The sequence below is a fragment of the Dipodomys merriami genome, unplaced genomic scaffold (genome assembly GCF_024711535.1).
Source record: "Dipodomys merriami isolate MVZ:Mamm:240054 unplaced genomic scaffold, mDipMer1.0.p SCAF_3, whole genome shotgun sequence".
In the NCBI taxonomy this organism is placed as follows: domain Eukaryota; kingdom Metazoa; phylum Chordata; class Mammalia; order Rodentia; family Heteromyidae; genus Dipodomys; species Dipodomys merriami.
In genome coordinates this window covers 42,171,173-42,190,231 of record NW_027204492.1, presented here as the reverse complement: position 1 = coordinate 42,190,231, position 19,059 = coordinate 42,171,173, and the positions used below count along the sequence as shown (strand labels likewise).

At 38.9% G+C, this 19,059-nt stretch overlaps 1 protein-coding gene across 1 annotated transcript; it reads right to left on the bottom strand.

Annotated features, from left to right (window-relative positions):
• Positions 1-11,396: 11,396 nt before the first annotated feature.
• Positions 11,397-13,726, bottom strand: Tceal8 (transcription elongation factor A like 8). Its single transcript, XM_070040016.1, has 3 exons — positions 13,629-13,726; positions 12,993-13,061; positions 11,397-12,402 (listed from the first exon to the last, which is right to left on the bottom strand). The coding sequence occupies exon 3, from the start codon at positions 12,363-12,365 to the stop codon at positions 12,012-12,014; it is 354 nt and encodes a 117-aa protein (XP_069896117.1). The 5' UTR covers positions 12,366-12,402; positions 12,993-13,061; positions 13,629-13,726; the 3' UTR covers positions 11,397-12,011.
• Between the last annotated feature and the right edge of the window lie 5,333 nt (positions 13,727-19,059).

Here is a 19,059-nt window from a genome sequence, read left to right as displayed (position 1 = left end):
CTTCTGAGGCCATCATTTTAGGGTATCATTTTTTAAAATTCTACCATCTTCTTATAGTGTTTTGCATTAAGTAACTGAGCTAGATAATCCAACGTAACTATGTGGAAAGAATAGCATTGAATATTGGTTTAAAAACATTTATTCAACTGGGCACCAGTGTCACACACCTGTAATCATAGCTACTCAGGAGGCTGAGATCTGAGGGTCGTGGTTCAAAGCCAGCCCAGGCAGGAAAGCCCTTGAGAATCTTATCTCCAATAAACCACCAGAAAACTGGAAGTGGTGCTGTGGCTCATGTGGTAGAGCACTAGCCTTGAGCTGAAGAGCTGAGGGACAACGCTTGGGCCCAGAGTTCAAGCCCCACAATCAATCATCCCCCAAAATTTTGTTCATCTGCAAATCATTCTAATATATGTAGATCTCAAAGTCCCTTTTATGTAGCACTTGCTATGGACCAGGTGTACCAGATCTAATAATAGCTTTAACCCCACAAAAGTCCTTTGAGGGGCTGGGAAGGTGGCTCAGTGGTAGAATGCTTGCCTTGCATGCATGAGGCCCTTGGTTTGATTCCTCAGCACCACATAAGCAGAAAAGGCCAGAAGTGGCACTGTGGCTCAAGTGGTAGAGCTCTAGCCTTTAGCTGAATTGCTGAGGGACTCACCCAGGCCCAGAGTTCAGGCCCCATGACCAAAAAAAAATCCTTTGAGTCATATGTTACTATAACAGTATTTTTACCTACAGAAAAACTCAGATGGGAGTTAGGTGTGGGGGCTCACACCTATAATACTGGAATTTGGGAGGCTGAGGTAAGAGGATTGTGAGCTTGAGGCCAACCTGAGCTATTAGAGTAAACCCTGTCTCAATAAACAAAAATAGCCCCACTAAATTCCAGATAGTTTCAATAACTTGCCACAAATCACATTGGTAGTAATTGTAAGGCTGAATTTTATCTGTGTGACACCACCACTGGTATCCTTCAGAGTTCTTTCCTAGATCTGTTCTTTATCTGTTTGTATTAGCTTTCTGTTGCTACTCTAACAAATGATTATAAGCTTAGTGACTTTGATTATAGAAATTTTTATTTTACAGTTCTGGCCTCCATAAGTTTAAATTGAGTTTGACAAAGCTAAACTCAAGGTGTTGTCAGGGCTTGATCCTTCCGGAGGCTCCAGGGAAGAGTCTGTTCTTTCTTCAGCTTTAATTTCTTGGCTGGTGATTCTATCACTACAATTTTTGTTTCCTTTATCACCTTTTTTTGTCCTCTGACATGAAATCTCCCTCTACCTTCCCCAGAAAAACATTTGTAATTACATTTAGGACCCACCTAGATAATATGTCCATCTCAAGATCCTTCTTAATCATATCTTCCAAGTCTCTTTTTACCATGTGAGCTACAAATTCACTTATTCCAGGAATTATGACTTAGATGTGTTGAGAAGACATTATTCATGCTTCTACAACATTCTAATGATACTATGCCTTTTAGTTTCATATAAACATTGACTCTGAAATTTATGACTACAGCAAATATCTCTTTTAAACTCCATGCTGATTTTGGGAATGTACTGGGGATTGAACTCAAGGCCTTCCACCTTCCAAGTATTTTGTCCAATTTATTTTGGACTTTTCCACCTAAATGTCTCATGTTTCCTTCCCCAGTCTCTGAAGACATTTTCTGAGGATTTAATTTCTGTTTTCATTCTTATTAAACGGTAGTTGAATGAACTAGAAGAGTTAGTTTCTAGGACTCTTCTTTTAGATTCTTTCAGCTGCTGACTAAGCAGCTCACACAATGTCTTTCTACATCAAGTTCTGTCACAACTGATAACAGAAAAATTCTGAGATGTCCTAAACAAGTTACTGGCCAGAAAAAGGAAGGAAGGAGGGAAGGAAGGAAGGAGGAAAGGAAGGAAGAGGGGAAGGAAGGAAGGAAGGAAGGAAGGAAGGAAGGAAGGAAGGAAGGAAGGAAGGAAGGAAGGAAGGAAGGAAGAGATAAGATAAGGTCATTTTAACTAACAACTACAAACCAAATCAACAAAGATAATTATGCTCCACATTTCTTTCCTGTGTGTCCATGATTACTTAGCAAAGCTAAGTTGCTTTTAGAATCAACCAAACAAGAAGCAGAAAAACAAACAAAAACTGAACAAAAGCAAACCTTTATGGACTATATCCTACAATCTCAAGACTTTATGTACTTTGTGTTGTCCTGATACTCTATCTACAGCCAATGAAGGATCATTACATATATATATAATTATATATATATATAATTTATATTTCTTCTTTTCAAAACTGATGCAGGATGACCACAAGTTTGAGGTGAAATTTTTCTCACAAACTAAACAAAATATGTACAATTCATATATTCATATAATATATAGAGATATATATATAACAGACATATATCTATATATAGATACTAATATAGCCATAATCACAGATGTATGACAATATCTAAATGAATAAACAAATGGTTCTGCAGTTACACTATGAAATATAACACAATGATACTTTAAAAAGTATAAAATATTGACAGATAGTACCTTTATATTAATTATGAGATATTACCTTTTTCTTTACAAATCTTCAGGTAAATGCAACATATGCTATGTACTGTACTCTTTTGTGTCAACCCTCTTTCACTCAATGCAATGCTTTTTAGATTTTTTAATGGTTAAAAATGGTAGTGCACACAATAATTTCAGCAATCAGGGGGCCCTTTTATTTTTAGTTGTTTTCCAGATAAGGTCTCACTACTTTTGCTTAGGTCAGTCTCACACCATGATCCTCCTATGTCTCCCACATAGCTGATATTACAGTGTGTGCTACCACATTCGACTAGTTTGTTAAGATGAGGAACTTGCTGACTTTCTGTTGCTTGAGGTGACTCAAAAACCTTGATCCTGTCAATCTCCACCTCCAGAGTAGCTGGAATTACAGTGTGAGCTACTGAATTCGGCTTTATTTTTTTCTAGATTTCATATATAAAAGAACACAAATGATACTTATCTTTCTGAGTGGCTTGTATTGCTTGACATGATGAATTACAGTTGCACCAAAATGAATATTTTCCCGTATGTTTTGTCTTTTCCATACAATCTCTCACTATATAGCCCAATATGTCCTGGAAATTGCTACATATCCCAGGTTGAGCTGGAGCATGCAATCCCTCTGTCTTTGGTTCCTGAGTGCTAGGATTAAAGTTGTGCACCACCACATACTTAGCTGAACTTCTGTAAAAGATGAAGGTAATATAAATTCGTAGAACCAAGTAGAGTGGTTATGAGGAGGACAGTGTCTGAAAAGAGAGAAAACTCCACAGAGATCGAAATGTTCTATCTTGTCATTTTTTGTGTGTTAAACTGCACACTTGATCTGCACATTTCCCTCTTCATAAATTTTACCTCGTTTTTAAAAAAGAATGTAAATCAGAAAATCAGTAAATCAGAATGTAAATCAGAAAAAAGAATGTAAATCAGCATCTTAAAGACAAACTTTGTTTTGGGAAGTGGAGCTGTACCTCAAGTGATGGAGCTGCATCCTTGAGCAAAAAAGCCAACTGAGAGCACATTCCATTCCCAGTCCTGGCACAAAAACAAACAAAGAAAGCCTTTGTTTTGTATGCTGTTATGTCTCATGACTTAGCCAAAAGAACAAGGTGATTGATATATTAATATCAATATATATTTGATAAATATTGATATAAAAGATATGAATATCAACCCTTGCTAATGAAATACATTTTATATTGGAAACTTGATGCTATTTATCCACTTCTGGGTTACTAAGAGTTCTATTAACAATGACAAAAATTCTGAAATAAGCAAATACTATGACTCAAAAATCTGTGCTTTCCCTGTTCGTTTGTGTAACACAGTATGTCCATTTTACATAGTGAACCATTCGTCTTAAGGAATGGATTGGGTAGAATGATGAATATGGGTCCATGCAGTTATTCTCATATTGTTGAATGATAATTTATCTTGATCCAACTTTTAGCCAGTTGTTGAATATAGAGTCACAGAAGAAAAATTTGGGATATCAAGTTTGGGATAGATAGCTTTGTATTTGAAACTTGATATCATTTGACTAGCATAGTCTAGCTATAATTGCCTTCTGGTAAATATTTATTGGATGAGGAAACAAATTAAATATGAATTTAGTAGTTTTTTAGAAAGCATGCATATATTCTTCTAGTATTTTCTACCTATCTTAAGCATAATTAAGAACCAATATAATTTCCTTTTTAAAATTTTTTGCAGTGCTGAAGTTGGAAACAAGGTTCTTATGCATGCTAGGCAAGTGCTCTACCACTGAGATATATCCCCTCCACCACCACCACTACCCCCAGCCACCTTATAGTGTGCTGTAAAAGTCATGTTTATTTCTCTTATTTTGAGAAATGAATGAGCCTTTATTAGAAAATACTTAGAAAGTAGCTATGAACTGCCATCATGTGGCCAAAGCCAGAACTACAGTATAAATTTGGTTGAGAAACTCAGGTCACAAGAAAGTAACAGAAGGGAAGCTTGGCAGCAGGAAAACTTAAAGAAGAGATCCAGCACTTGGAAACAAATGAGTAATTCAACTAACAGTCCCTATAGAAACTAAAAAGACAGGAGAGATGATATTATACTGTTTTACTGCTTTTATTTTAGTTGTACAGGGGGAATTCAATTCAACATGTCAATTTATGAGAACAAGGCATCTTGACCACTGTCACCACTTCCATCATTCTCATCTTTTTCCAACTTTTTCTTAGTTTCCTTTTCACGTATAAAAATTTTTTGGCCAGTCTTGGGGTTGAACTCAGGACCTGGGAACTGTCCCTGAGCTTCTTTTACTCAAGGCTAGCACTCTACAACTTGAGCCACAGCACCACTTCCAGCTTTTTCTGTGTATGTGGTACTGAGGAATCAAACCCAGGGCTTCATGCATGCAAGGCAAGCACTCTACCACTAAGCCACATTCCTAACCCACACATATACATTGCATATTATGACTGTGTTTGTCCACTCTACCTCCCTTCATTTGTTTAGACTTCTCTCCTTGATGTCATCCTCCTTGACAACTCAAGTTCCAGATGTATGGTATTAATTTTGTTAGACTATAAGTTAGTTGTTCAAATGAGCTACACCACTGGAATCTTTCCCTGAATACACATTAATATGTTTATGTATATATGCATATGACCCTGTATATCTTTATATAAATATTTATAAATTAGATTTAAGTTCCACATTTTCTTATATGTGGAAACATGAATCATTTGCCTCTCTGAACCTAACTTACTTCACTTAACATAATATTTTGGGTACATACATTTCTCTGAAAATGATGTAATATTATTCTTCCTTATGAATGAGTAAAATCCATATATACATACATATGTAAAATTTTCTTGATTCATTCATCCATTGAAGAACATCTGAAATGTTTTCATGACTTAGCTATAATGAATGTTTTCATTTTTATCATATAAAATATTCATTGAAAAATTAAAATGAGTGGGGGGGCGGGAGGAGGCTGGGAAGGGATGTGTTGGGTAAACAAAGGAGGAGGCTGCAATGCTTGATAAGAAATGTACTCATTATCTTGCCCATGTAATTGTAACCCCTCTGTACAGTATGTTCACACAAAAAAATTAAAATTAAAAAAATTAAAATGAGACATACAGAGGATAATGAGTATGCTATAATTGTTCAATAATAGTATAATCTAGAAATATTCACTTTACATATTTTTATATTTGTCCTTGAGTGTGTGAGGATCACAGCAGGATTTTTCATAAAACAGTATGTTAGATGTAAGAATCAGCTCTTTGTATTGGTAATATATTTTTAAATCATATTTTATAATTCATAAAGCTAAGATTTTCTTCCTGATTTCAAATGTTCTGACACAAAACAAAATGAAATTATGAAAATTTTCTTTTTTCTTCCTGCAATACAGAAACAGCTCCAAAGCGCATACATAATATAAATATATGTATAACTCCAAAGTTATTCCTTTTAAAATTTCAAAAGAATGACAACTATACTATTAGGCTATACTATTAGCTTGTGTAAAAATTGCTTATTTAATGCAAGGCCAATCTCTGAAGGCCTACAGTGAGCCTGGTATTTCATACAGTGACTTGTGCTTACTTTCTGCAAATCAGTCTCATTTTATATACGAATAAATTCATTTTATACATGAATGAACCAATTTGACCTCACATACTTTTGGGGGAGCAGTATTGAGGCTTAAAGTAAGAGTATTAAGCCTTCTAGGTAGGCTCTTTACTGCTGAATTACTTCTCCAACCTTTTTTGCAGTGGTTATTTTGAGATAGGGTTTTGTTTTTGGCCAGGCCCACATCTGGAACACAATCCTTTGATTTTATGCTTCCCATCATACCTGGGATGACAGCTACATGCCACTACATCCAGCTTCTTCCACTGACTTCTTTTTTTGTTTGTTTTTTTTTTTACCTAGGCTAACCTCAAAATGCAATCCTGATTTTAGCTTCCTCAGGTGTAGGGATAAGTGTGCAGCTATTGGTTAAGAAGAAATCTAAGAAACTTTTTATAAAGGCTGGTCTTAAACCATCATCTTCCCTAACAGAGGCTCCAAAGTAGACAGGGCTACAGGTATGAACCAGTGTGTTTGTCCCCACAATTATTATAAGCAATAAAATTCAGTCCTAACCAGTGTTTTACCATAATACTGGGTCCACTCTTAAAGATGATGAATTTTTAAGACTTCATTTATGATCAGTTAAAAATTATTATGTGCCCAATGAGAACCATGAGAACATTCACTCAACACTAGCCACCAATGGTGAGGATCACTCAAAACTAGCCACCAATGGTGAGGAGGAAGAGGAGGAGGAGGAGGAAGAAGGAGGAAGAGGAGGAGGAGGAGGAGGAGGAGGAGGAGGAGGAGGAGGAGGAGGAGGAGGAGGAGGAGGAGGAGGAGGAGGAGGAGGAGGAGGAGGAGGAGAAGAAGAAGAAGAAGAAGAAGAAGAAGAAGAGCAATGGTGATGGTAGAGAGGAAAATTTTTGACTTAAGAATCTTGTATCTGAGGACACTATAGATGATAGCCTGGTTTCTAAAAAGGTGAGTATCCTCCAATTAAGAGGGTAAACATTTTAGAGAAAGTCACAAACTCGTAGGGAAAATAACCCAGACTGGTACCTAGGTTGATATGGCTCTGAGTATATCCCTATATGGATACTTTTTTGTGCTCCTGAACTCAAATATTTAAATTTTATCTCCATCCTATTTCCCAAACAATCCTTTAGTCTGTCAGAAATGTGATAGTGTTCCCTCAGATGATAAATTTGAAGAACAAGGCTTCATTGCATTGTCTTCTCTACCAGTAATCCTTTAAAAAGCCTCTTTACACCCAGTTCACAATCTGACTTCTTTGGTATGCAAGTCAAGCAAGTTCTGGTTTGCAGTGCATGAAGTTGTTCAAACAAGAGGTAACATCTCTTTCCTCCTGTAGGATCACATACCTTTGTAAGTCCCTTTACCTGATGTTTCTTGTCATTCTAGATTGGGTTGACTCTGACATGAGATGCCCTGTATCAGACAGAGCTAAGTCACCGTGGGCTATTCTGGGAATCTCAACATGATGAGTGCAAGAGCAGTTGATAACCTAATGTCTGCTGGCTAACATCATTTGTGGCCCCCAAAGTATTCTGAAAGTTACTTCACTGGGTTCCGAAGGAAGAGTCAGCCCCTTCTGCTTCAACTCCAAGGGAGCTGGTCAGACTGAGTGTAGACATTTGTTGTTCAAACGATTCTGGCTAATGTTCCCAGGGAGGAAGCTCTGGGGCTTTATCTCCTCCCTATGAAGTATCTCCAGAAGAGAAAAAGAAATGGAGGGAAAGGCGATGTGGTTTTTTTTTTTTTAATTGTGAAAATACCGTTCAGAAGGGTTACAATTACATGGGCAAGGTAATGAGCACATTTCCTATCAAGCATTGTTGCCTCCTGCCTCCTCCTTTGTTTTCCCTTCCCAGTACAAGTCGTTATGTCGAAAAACGAACTTTACAACTTTGGCCCGGGGTGGAGGATGGGGGTGGAAGGCGATGTGTTTCGATTTGTGAAGGGGGCAGTGCTTTTTCTACAGGTAAGTCTGTCCACACCAGATGAGCCATCAGCGCTTGGAGGATCTAGTGTCTCTAAGGTCCAAAGATAGAACCACTTGAGAGGAGTGTGGCATGCTGAGCATTTCTCCATGTCACCTGAGTTTCCGAGTGCATAAGGTGTGGATTTAGCATGTTTTTTCAAAACCAGCACAATGAGCCCCTGGAACCTTATTTCACTCCAGCTGCAATTTCATCTGTCAGGCTGGCACAATCCTAAAGAATGGTCTGGAGACAGGAAGTTGTCAGAATGACATCACACAGAGAAAAACAAAACAAAATAACAACCAAGACTACAAAGGTATTACCTGAGATCACTGCACAAAGAGCACTTATAGTTTATTTCTGATGTAGTTTACTCATTTGGAAAAAGAGAATAAATGTCTCAACAAAGTGTTTAATTCATTTTTCTGGGTACTGGTGGCTTACACTTGTAATCCTAGCTACTCAGGAGGCTGGAATTTGAGGATCAAGGTTCAAAGCCAGCCTGGGTAGGAAAGTCCACAAGACTTTTATCTCCAATTGAGCACCAAAAGGCCAGAAGTGGAGCTGTAGCTTAAGTGGCAGAGCTCTATCCTTGAGCACAAAAACTCAAGCAACGTGCCCAGGTCCTGTGTTCAAGCTCCAGAACTGGCATAAAAAATGGTAACTTCATTTTATTGTGAGGCTGTTTGAGAGGAATTAATGAAGGAAGAGAATGTTACAGGGTGAACAATACAGAAAAAATACTACATCTTTGAATGAAGAGGACCTAATGAAACTTACTGAAAGCTGCTGAGTAATAGAGGGTAGTGGGGATGGGGAAAGTAAGAGTAAGAGAACGATCAATTTCACTCAAGAATTATGTATGAATGTATTTAACACAGTGAAACCCCTTTGAACAAGTAACATACACTTAAAATTCATTAGAAAAAATATAAAATAGGGTCCTGTCAGGGTATGAGGACTACAGAAGGGGAGAGGGTGAATGGAGACAGTGAACAAGGGTGACTGTGTTCCAAATACTTTTTGTATGTATGTGAAAATGGAATAGTAAAGCTTATTGAGATTGGTTTGGTAAGGCAGGAGAGATGTGGGGAAAGGTACAGAGCAGGTGAGTCTAATCATGGCACAATGATGCATCTAGGGACCCACTTGGTACAACTTGATGTTAATTTTTTAAGTGGGTAAAATTCAAAATTCCTTTTATGATGCATCCCATACATTGTTTTCTCACATTGTGTTTCTTAACATGAATTCTTAAGCTTTTATGTATAGAATTTCCAATCTTTTCCTTGAAAAATATCAACATGTAATGGGCTGGGAAGGTGGCTCAGTGGTAGAGTGCTTGTCTTGCATGCATGAGGCCCTGGGTTTGATTCCTCAGCACAGAAAAAGCCGGAAGTGGCGCTGTGGCTCAATTGGTAGAGTGCTAGCCTTGAGCTGAAGGGCTGAAGGACAGCACCTAGGCCTAGAGTTCAAGCCCCACAACCTACAACAACAACAAAAAATCAACACTTAAAATACACTTTTACATCATTACCTTAACTCATTTGTACAACTCTTTAATAAAAAAGCAAAAAGAAATAAATTAAAAATATGCTTGTACAAGCCTTTTACTTACTAAATTTCAGTGAGCATTGACCAGTATTTTCTGGTCCTCAATTATAATACTGGAAAGCACATTGTATATGCTGGTGCTCATGCTTTAGTCTGTGTGTATCATGAGCTCAAGGAGTTTCTTAGCTAATTTTACAGCCCACCTCCAGACTGGGGAATCAAGCAAGTCTGAGGTAGCACCCAGATATCAGCATCTTCAATATGTTCCAAAGCTGACTGATACAGAGAGTGATACTAGACACTTTGCCACCCTTCTTCTTGGAATTGGGTGTCCTAACTCTAGAAAAAATAAGCCTTATAAGAGTATTCAGGGGCTGGGAATGTGGCTTAGTGGTAGAGTGCTTGCCTTGCATGCATGAAGCCCTGGGTTCGATTCCTCAGTACCACATAAACAGAAAAAGCTGGAAGTGTCCCTGCAGCTCATGTGATAGAGTGCTAGCCTTGAGCAAAAGCAGCTCAGGGACAGTGCTAGGCCCTGAATTCAAGCCCCAGGACTGGCAAAAAAAGAGTATTCAGAAACTATTTGAATATTTCTACTCATTCTTTACTAACAATGTTAACATATGGCTCCTTAGTAATAATCACTAAAAAATCAACTAAATATTGACATATTTCAGTTAAATACGTACAAGTTATGAGGAAGATACAGAAGAAAAAGAGTATCTTTGTTCTTTGAGAGAATATAATCCCTAACTTTTATATAGTAGCCCTAATACTTCCAAGTACATTTATCTTGTTCTTTGCCTTTGAAATTTTTTTCTGGGTTTTCCTACATTTTAACAGGGAATGGAATGGAGGGAGGGAGCCGTTTTGCACACACAGACACACAGATACACATACACAGAGAGCATTTTAACCTAAGTTTCTGGTTGAGGGAGGAGGAATGGAAAGCTGAACATGGTTCCCTTAGATGTGCTCCCAGCATCACTATACAGGTGTGTCCTGAACTAATAGAACAGACATGCAGGAACTTTCAGGAAGAGATCATCTCAAAAGATAACAAGCTTACTCCTTAGATTCAGGATCAGCAACTCGGAAATGTAGCACTGTGTCTTCCACTGAGACACAAGCACAATTCGCAAGTGCACTCATCACTCTATGGTGATGAAGGGTCCCATGATTGGAAAGAGTAGGGGTTATTTGACTAAGAACTGTGTAAGATTTTGTGGTCCCAACAATATTAGAACAGTCTCTCACCTGTTAAATGTTACTATAAAGCAATGTAAGACTTAAGACTTTGGGAGTTCAACCTACCAGAGCCTCAAGAAAATGCAATGTGGTTTGATACTTAAGGCCCCAAGTATATTAGCAGCAGTGGTGATGGGAGAGGAACAGAGAAATACAGGACCAAACAGAAGAGGCAGCTGTGGCTAGCAGGCCTGGCAGGACTCAAGGGAGTCAAGGCTGGAGATCAACAGCAGAGGTTTGGCAGAGAAGCCCCCACCTCTTCCTACTGGATTTGTTCTGGAGCACAGATCTAATCACATCAGGTCCTCCCTCAAGTAAATAACCGGTAGTTCTACAGCATTGTGGCTTCTGTATGCACAGGTAGCACAAGGTCCTACCAAGCATAGCTCAGTCACAGTATGATTTTTTTCCTCACGGCAGTTCTGTGAGGCAAATTATTTTCCCATGAAAAGACTGAGTCTTAAGCAAGTTATATGTAATGATTGCCAGTTTTATTCTTCAGGCTAAGAGATCCAGAGGTAATTAGAGGTTTACATTTCTTTTTAATAGCTCATTCATCAAGAGTTTAGTTGCCCCCATTGCCCTTACAAGCTGGTTGCAAATTAATTTTTAACTCTTGCTTATAAAAAAATTCTCCATTCTTTGTGTGCAAGACACATGTGTTCATTAAAAAAATACACATAAGCAGAAGGCAAAACAAAAACTTCACACCACACAGAACTAAGCACAGTTAAGTTTCTGAGATACATATGTATGTATGCACGTGCTCATGCACGCACAAACACACACAATTTGGAATTTTATCTTGCATATGTATGCGGACACTAAATACGCTGCATTGTAACCTGTTAGATTTTACTATACAATATGGAGTGGAGATTTCCATGCATATATGTGAAACTTCCAACAGCAAAATCAACCTGGAAAATGGGTCAAAATCCCAAATCCAATGAGATGCTTGTAACAAGAAAACTACTTAAAATATCATCAGGTAATTCAATGTAAAATGAAAGTCAAAGATACATCAAAGAATGCTAACAGAAAGAAAGCAGCCAAGTTTCAATAGCAGACCAGAAAAAAAAAATTAAGGCCTAAAGCACACAGGATACGGACGGCTGCGGGAATGTCTTTGCTTCCAATGCATCATCACAAACTTGTTTCTTACTCTTCTTATCTCTTCCCTAAGCCTTTCCAACTCATCTACTCCTCTTATCATTTCTTCAGGGTCCAAATGCCTAACAGGAGTGTCTTCTTTAAATTCCTGGCTAGGCTGAGCCGGCCCTCCATTAAGGTTTCCCTGTGCCTCTTGGTTTACACCTTCTTCCAGAGGTTGAGGATTTCCTTCTGCCTCCTGTGGTACATCTTCAGAAGGACGGTCTTCCTCTGCCTTTGGCATGTTCTGTGGTCTTCCTTCACTTGTTTCACAAGGCCTTTGCATGGTGAGTATTGTTATTATTTTTTTCAACAAATAAATTCTAGAAAAACAAGAAAACAATAATAACTAGGTGCCAAGCAAACGGACTTCTAGCCTAACTAGTTCCCATAGCTACTGGCTTTGCACATTTAGGTCCCAGGGAAAAGTTTTCCAACTAGACAAAGCAAGTTTCTCAGGCTCAAAACTCTTCCTACTCCACCCCTCCCTTCAGCTCCCAGCCCTCCCCTTCGGGCTCCACCTCCATCTTCCCTCCTCCCTGCTCCAGCCCACCATTTTCCCAGCAGGCCCTGCTACAAGCCTCTCTAAGCACTGAAATGGGAGCAGCGTGGAAAACAATTAACCCTTCCCGCCCCTCAGGTTTCTAGCACTCCTGCCCAACAGTGCTTTTCCTAGCCATCCCTAACTCCAGTCTCTCAATCGCGAGTGTCAGGTGTCTATCCCCTCCCCTTCTCCTCAGTGTCCTCCCCACCCACCCCATTATCGCTCCACTCAGGGCACTGGCGTCCGGCTGGCTCTTAATCCACACGGGGAGGGGACGGGGGCTGCAGAGACCCCGGGCAGTGTTTTGGTGTCTCCTTCACTTCCACTACCTTCCAAAGGGACCGGAAGCAATTGTACCCTAGCACTGACCGGTACAGATCCGGGGGTTTTCCACTCTCCCTCCTCACTTGGATCTTGTCGCGCCCAAAATACCGAGTCCTGCAAACAGACAGGAGTACTTGGTGAACACACTACTACAAAGACCAACGGGCCCCTTTTATCATTACAGGCCTTATTGGTTTAAAGTTTCCCAACTCCTCATCCCCCCCCACCCCGCTTTTGTGGCAATCCCGCCCTCCTCCGGTGTCCACCGTTTCCCAGCCAGCAAGCACTGAATGAAAGTCAAGTTTTTTTCCCCCCACATTGTCTCTCTCTCTCTCTCTCTCTCTCTCTCTCTCTCTCTCTCTCTCTCTCTCTCTCTCTCTCTCTCTCTCTCTCTCTCTCTCTCTCTCTCTCTCTCTCTCTCTCTCTCTCTCTCCCTCCTTCCCTCCTTCCTTTCTCACCGTCCCTCTTGCCCTTTCTCCCCTTCTACTTCCCCCTCTCTTTCTGAGTCAGGACCCTCAATTCGCTACCCTTCTTCCTCTCAAACCCAGACAAAACTGCCCAAAATATTCTGCACAAAATAGGGAGTTTGGCAAAACACTGGTGTAGCAAAAGCGAGCCCCTACCCGGAGCTAGGTTTCAGTTCTCCACGTCCACCCCCACCTTGTCGAAGTCAGTGCTCACCTTTCACTGCCTGAAAAGATCCCGAGCACTTTTCTCCTCCTGAAAAAAGGAACTGCCACTGGGAAACGGGGCCTGGACTGTAAGGACTTCTGCACACGTCGACTCCTGGTCACGTGAGGGGCACGTCATCAATGAGCCTAAGTCCTCTCTTGCCCCTCCCAATAACACTGTAACCCGCCGCTACATTTCCTCCACTTGATACCGTCGATCTTTTCCTATTTGCCAATCGGAGACAATAAAAATGGCATCTTCACCCTGTATATCTATTTGCTGATCTCAGATTGCCAGGAAAGATCAGCTTCTTAGAGTTAATCGATCAAGTTTTCCAATTTGGAGAATCATCTCATTCTCCCCCCCCCCCCAACCAATATGTCCCTCTTTTCTCTTCCAAGACCCTGCACTCCACTATTTCCTCTGGAAGCCTATCCAGCATTATTAAAATGGATGAGGACAGTAGGTGACAGAGAGGGGAGCTGGGAAACAATCAAAGGTGAGACTGTGATACTTTAGTAGATTTCTTATATTTTAAACAGTCTATTTTTTAATTTATAAATCATATTTAAAAGGTGATGCCTTGATCTATATTTAAACCTTAGTATGAAAGGCTAACTTAGTTAAATCCGTTTTTAAGACTTGAAAAAAAAGTTTTCTAGTGGTTAAAAATAAAATGATAGTATTTGCAGCATATTAATTCTAGAATTTTTTCTTACCTTTCCTTTTTCTTTTTTGATGTTAGATTTTTAAAAATCTTACTAAAACAGTATCTTTAATTTTGCTGCTCAAATTAATATTTGGGAAGAGATTCAGATTAGCTGTTCTCCACTACTCTCTGGGTGAACTCAAGTTATCAAGTATTAGATATCTGAGCAAAATCATTGATGACTGCTGTTTCAAATGCAGGCTTCTGACAGATCTTCCTTTCTTAATAGGATCCAGTGCCTTTTTAAATCAGGTGAATTTGCGGAAAAGCCCAGTTTCCAATGAATGATCCTTTTTAACTGAAATTTTGTTGTTGAGAAATATATTTATAGGAAGACAAGCCTCCTAATAAAACACTCAGGGGAAAAGGGGGAAATCCCTGTATGTTACTACTGATGGTGAGGCTTTTAAGCAAGTGGAATTTTTCATTCACTCTTCAACCATTCCTAACACATTTGAGAAACTCTTATCATTTGATGTGATCCATTAAGAAACAGCACTATCAACATGTGCAATCAGAAAATAAAACATCATGTCACACATGCACACACATGTGCTCATACACACTATAAAAGAAACTCATCTTCCTGAAACACAGAATCCATTGGTACCTGCAGGTGTGGTGGTGACTAGACTGTTAATCTGGCCAATGGAGCCAGCTGGGGAGTGATTAAAAGGAAGGGGGTTGTTGCTTATGTAGATGATCATAGCAAGATGCCTAAGCCAACAACAGCTCAGGAGACAGAAGAAAGAAAACATTGCAAGAATAAATACTTATTTTAGACTAATGCTTTATAATATATACATGAATAATTTATTCTACAATTCATTGATAAACTTTCAATTATTTGAGAAGAGCTTTAAAGCAAAATATAATTTTTAGCCAGGCACTTGGTGGCTCCTGCCAGTGATCCTACCTTCTCCAGAGGCTGAGATTTGAGGATTGGAGTTACATTTGAAGCTAGTACAGGCAGTAAAGTCCATAAGAGTTATTGCTCATTTGCCACCAACAAGCCAAAAGTGCAGCTGTGGTTCAAGTGGTAGAGCATGAGCCTTGAGTGGAAGATACTAAAGGACAGTGCCCAGGTCCTGAGTTCATACTCCAGTACAAAAACCAAAATCAAGATAAAATTAAACAAATACTTTCACTTTTTAAGATGCTACCATTTATTGGGGAGTGGGCTAGACACCTGGCTCAAGTGGTAGAGTATCAGATGAGCAAGCAAGTCAATACAGCTCAAAGATCTGAGTTCAAACCTTGGTACCAGAAAAAAAATCCATAAACATTTAATGGGAAACAATGCTGAAAAGTGTGTGAAGATTTTGAACCAATGTATGCATTTGTTTAACAACCACTACAATCAGAACATAGGTCAATTCAGTTCCTCAAATTATTTCATATTACCCTTTGTAGCCATATTTAACCCCATTTCCTAAACTTTGCAAACCACTGATTTGTCCCTCAGTATAGTTGTATATTCAGAATATTATGTGGGTGTATGAGTGTGTGTTATCATATGATTTTTTTGAGACTGGCTTTCTACAGTTCATCATCAATGCTGTTGTCAATCAGAAAAGGAAAATAACTATTCTAAAACAGAAAGTGGCTTGTTCTGAGCCATCTCAAAAGACTACACCCCAGAAAAAAAACACTTAGCAACATCAGCTGCTGAAGGATCTGGTTCCTTATAAAGTGATCGCACAAGTTTTTTCTGTTCCAATAATAAAAATAGGTGGGTCATCAGTTAGGTAAGTGATAGACAATTGTAGAAATCCCATAAAAATCAATACTAGCTCCTTCTCATCTTCAGGATTTAATTGAGGCTACAAGGCCTTCAGTCTAACACTCATTAAAAATTGCATCCAGCAGAATGCCAAACTGGACAAAGGCTGATGATACTTGGCTGTTAAATGGGCCTAAGTACCCCCAAACCACTTAGGCGTCTTAATTTATAATTCATGTCCCCATAAGGTAACACTGCTCTAATCAGTGAAATGTAAACAATCTGGATATTCAAGGGTATCCTTTTTTAAGGAACTTCAGTTCACAATTCCCTGAACATATATTTAAATTGTTAGATATATCAATAGTTCATTTACATTTTATTAGTATTTGAATATTCGATAGCTTATCTATTCACCAGTGCTGAGCAACTATGAAGAAAGCTAGTACAAATAGTCATGTACTGAATTTATTCTCTCATAGGTTCTTATCTAGACCACTTGTCTCAGCACCTCCTTTTATACCCCAAATTCACCTCTTACGTTGCCATCAAATTCAATTTCACCTCTCTCTTCTTTCAACTGTCAATCTTTTGCTGAGAGATCCTGGATGGCAAACCTACCACGCACAGAGTGGTTCCTATACTCTTCAACCTCACATTAAGCATGTATCAGAATTGATCCTCAGGACACACAATCTTATCCTAATCATGTACTTCTTTGCCGCACTAACTGTGTCTCACCTATTCCATCCCTCTCATTTTTTTTGTCGGTCATGGGGTTTGAACTCTGGGCTTGGGCGCTGACCCTGCACTCTTCAGCTCAAGGCAAGCACTCTATCACTTGAGCCACAGCACCACTTCTAATTTTCTGGTGGTTAATTGGAGTTAAGAGTCTCACAGACTTTCCTGCCAGGACTGGCTCTGAACCATGATCCTCAGACCTCAGCCTCCTGAGTAGCTAGGATTACAGGCTGCATGAACCACTGACACCCACCTCCTCTCATTCTTTTTGCATGATATTTCTTTCTACCAACAACTGCTCTCCTCTTCCTTCTAGATCCTGGTCCTGTTCATTTTTTGAAATCTCTGATGTTACCTCAACTGGAAGTGATCCTATCCTTTTCTGTCATTGATGCTCATAGGGTGTGGAACCCTATTGTGGCTCTTAGCTAAGATCATTCCCTCTTACTCTTCGTGTGTGTGAGTGGGGGGTGGGAGGCACACATGTGTGGTGTGTGTTGGGAGAATACCTAACCAAGAAGATGGTCAGCTGAGGAATGGAAGTAGGCATCTGGGATCTGCCTTCAATTCTGCTTCTGAAGTAACTGTTAAAAGGGTAGCTAGCTGGCGTATCTCGAAAAAAAATTCAGCATTTTAGAAAGAGTTGCTGGGATTGCAGATGTAGCTCCATGGTAGAGCCCTTCTGAGCATGCATGAAGCTTTGTGCTCAATACTAGAACATGAAACAAAGCAAAACAAAACAGAACACTTTGCCAATCAGCACACAGAGGAATAATCTCTGCCTGCATAAAAATTATAGGAAAATTTTGTTGTCCTCTCCTCTGTTTTGTTTGTATATAGTCACTGCAGCCCTATTCATATTTTATGGTGTTATTTGTAGAGGGCTCTGTTTTTCTAAATACTTAACCAAACAATGCAGGCATTCATCTTCATTCTCATTCATGCATGGGCCATGTATGTATCTGTGTCACTTATCTTTGCAATCAGATTAGTCACAGTAGATTTTAATATAAGTAGATTTTAAGGTACTAACATTCTTTGAGGGTAAAACCTATTTCTTTAAAAGGAAAGAAAGCATGCACGTATTAATTTTAATGAGCACTGGAGAGTAGGCACCCTGGATCCTGAACCAATCAGTGCCTATTTTTGTGTTTCACAGACACTGGAGATGGTTCCAAAACCCAAAGTCCTCCAAGGGAGAAGCAAGGAGGCTGTTTTTTTTCCCATTCAGAAGTATTGTGAAATCTCTTAATCAAGTCTACAATGTCCAGAGAGTGCTTTCTGTATTCCTTTCTAAGTCATTTCTATAATCTTTCCTTCTGGTACACTGTATAGAGTATCAGTTATATACTATATAGAGTATCTGATAACTGTATACATTATATACTCTATACACTATACAACAAATTTTCTTGCATATTTCATCATGGCTGTTTTATGTTTTAATTAACGCATACTTGTTGAACATACTTGTTGCTACAATGTAATGTTTTCAATACATGTATATGTATACATTATGTATTGACTACCTCAGGGTAATAATCATAATCATCATCTCAAATATTTCTCATTTCTTTTTCTCATTTCTCATTTCTCTATTCTTCCAGATATTTTGAAATATATAGTTAAGTTACAATCACAATTCTATACTAGAGAATATCAACCTCATTCCTCCAAATTATAACTTTGTATCTATTGACTAGCCTCTCTTCATCCTCCCTTCAGCCTTGATTTTTCTTTCAAAGCTCATCCCATATAAGTTGAAAGAATATTCCCCTCTGTTGCTTCTCTAGCATTCTCTACCAGGCTGGAAGAATATCTAACCCAGTATAACAAAATCTGCCCCAGATCCAGAGATTTATTACATAGTGTATACTCAAGCAGCTTGCATTTAAAATGTTTTCAAAGTGGAAGCAGTTTCAGGAAATTCTTGCACTCTACACTCTACACACCTGAGGGTAGTGGTAGCCCACCTATGTTTTGGGGCAAGTAGCACACAGAGCCTGGTCCGATTTACTCAGAAATTGTTTCTATTCTACAAAGAAAACATTTCCACCATCCTTTTATGACCACATTTCTTGACAAAATGATGTTTGGTCATGCATGGATACATTTCACAAATTCAGCAGGGTATTCACAGTAGCCATTGACCATAACCAGGGAATAAAATTAACTTGAAGGATCACTTTATAATATTTAATATTTCTTCCCACATAATTTTTTAGCTAAACTCGCAACTGAATGTTCCACATATTTGTGGATGATAG

Excerpts from the sequence above, each read along its gene's own strand:
- Tceal8 (XM_070040016.1), bottom strand. The coding sequence starts at position 12,365 with ATGCAAAGGCCTTGTGAAACAAGTGAAGGAAGACCACAGAACATGCCA.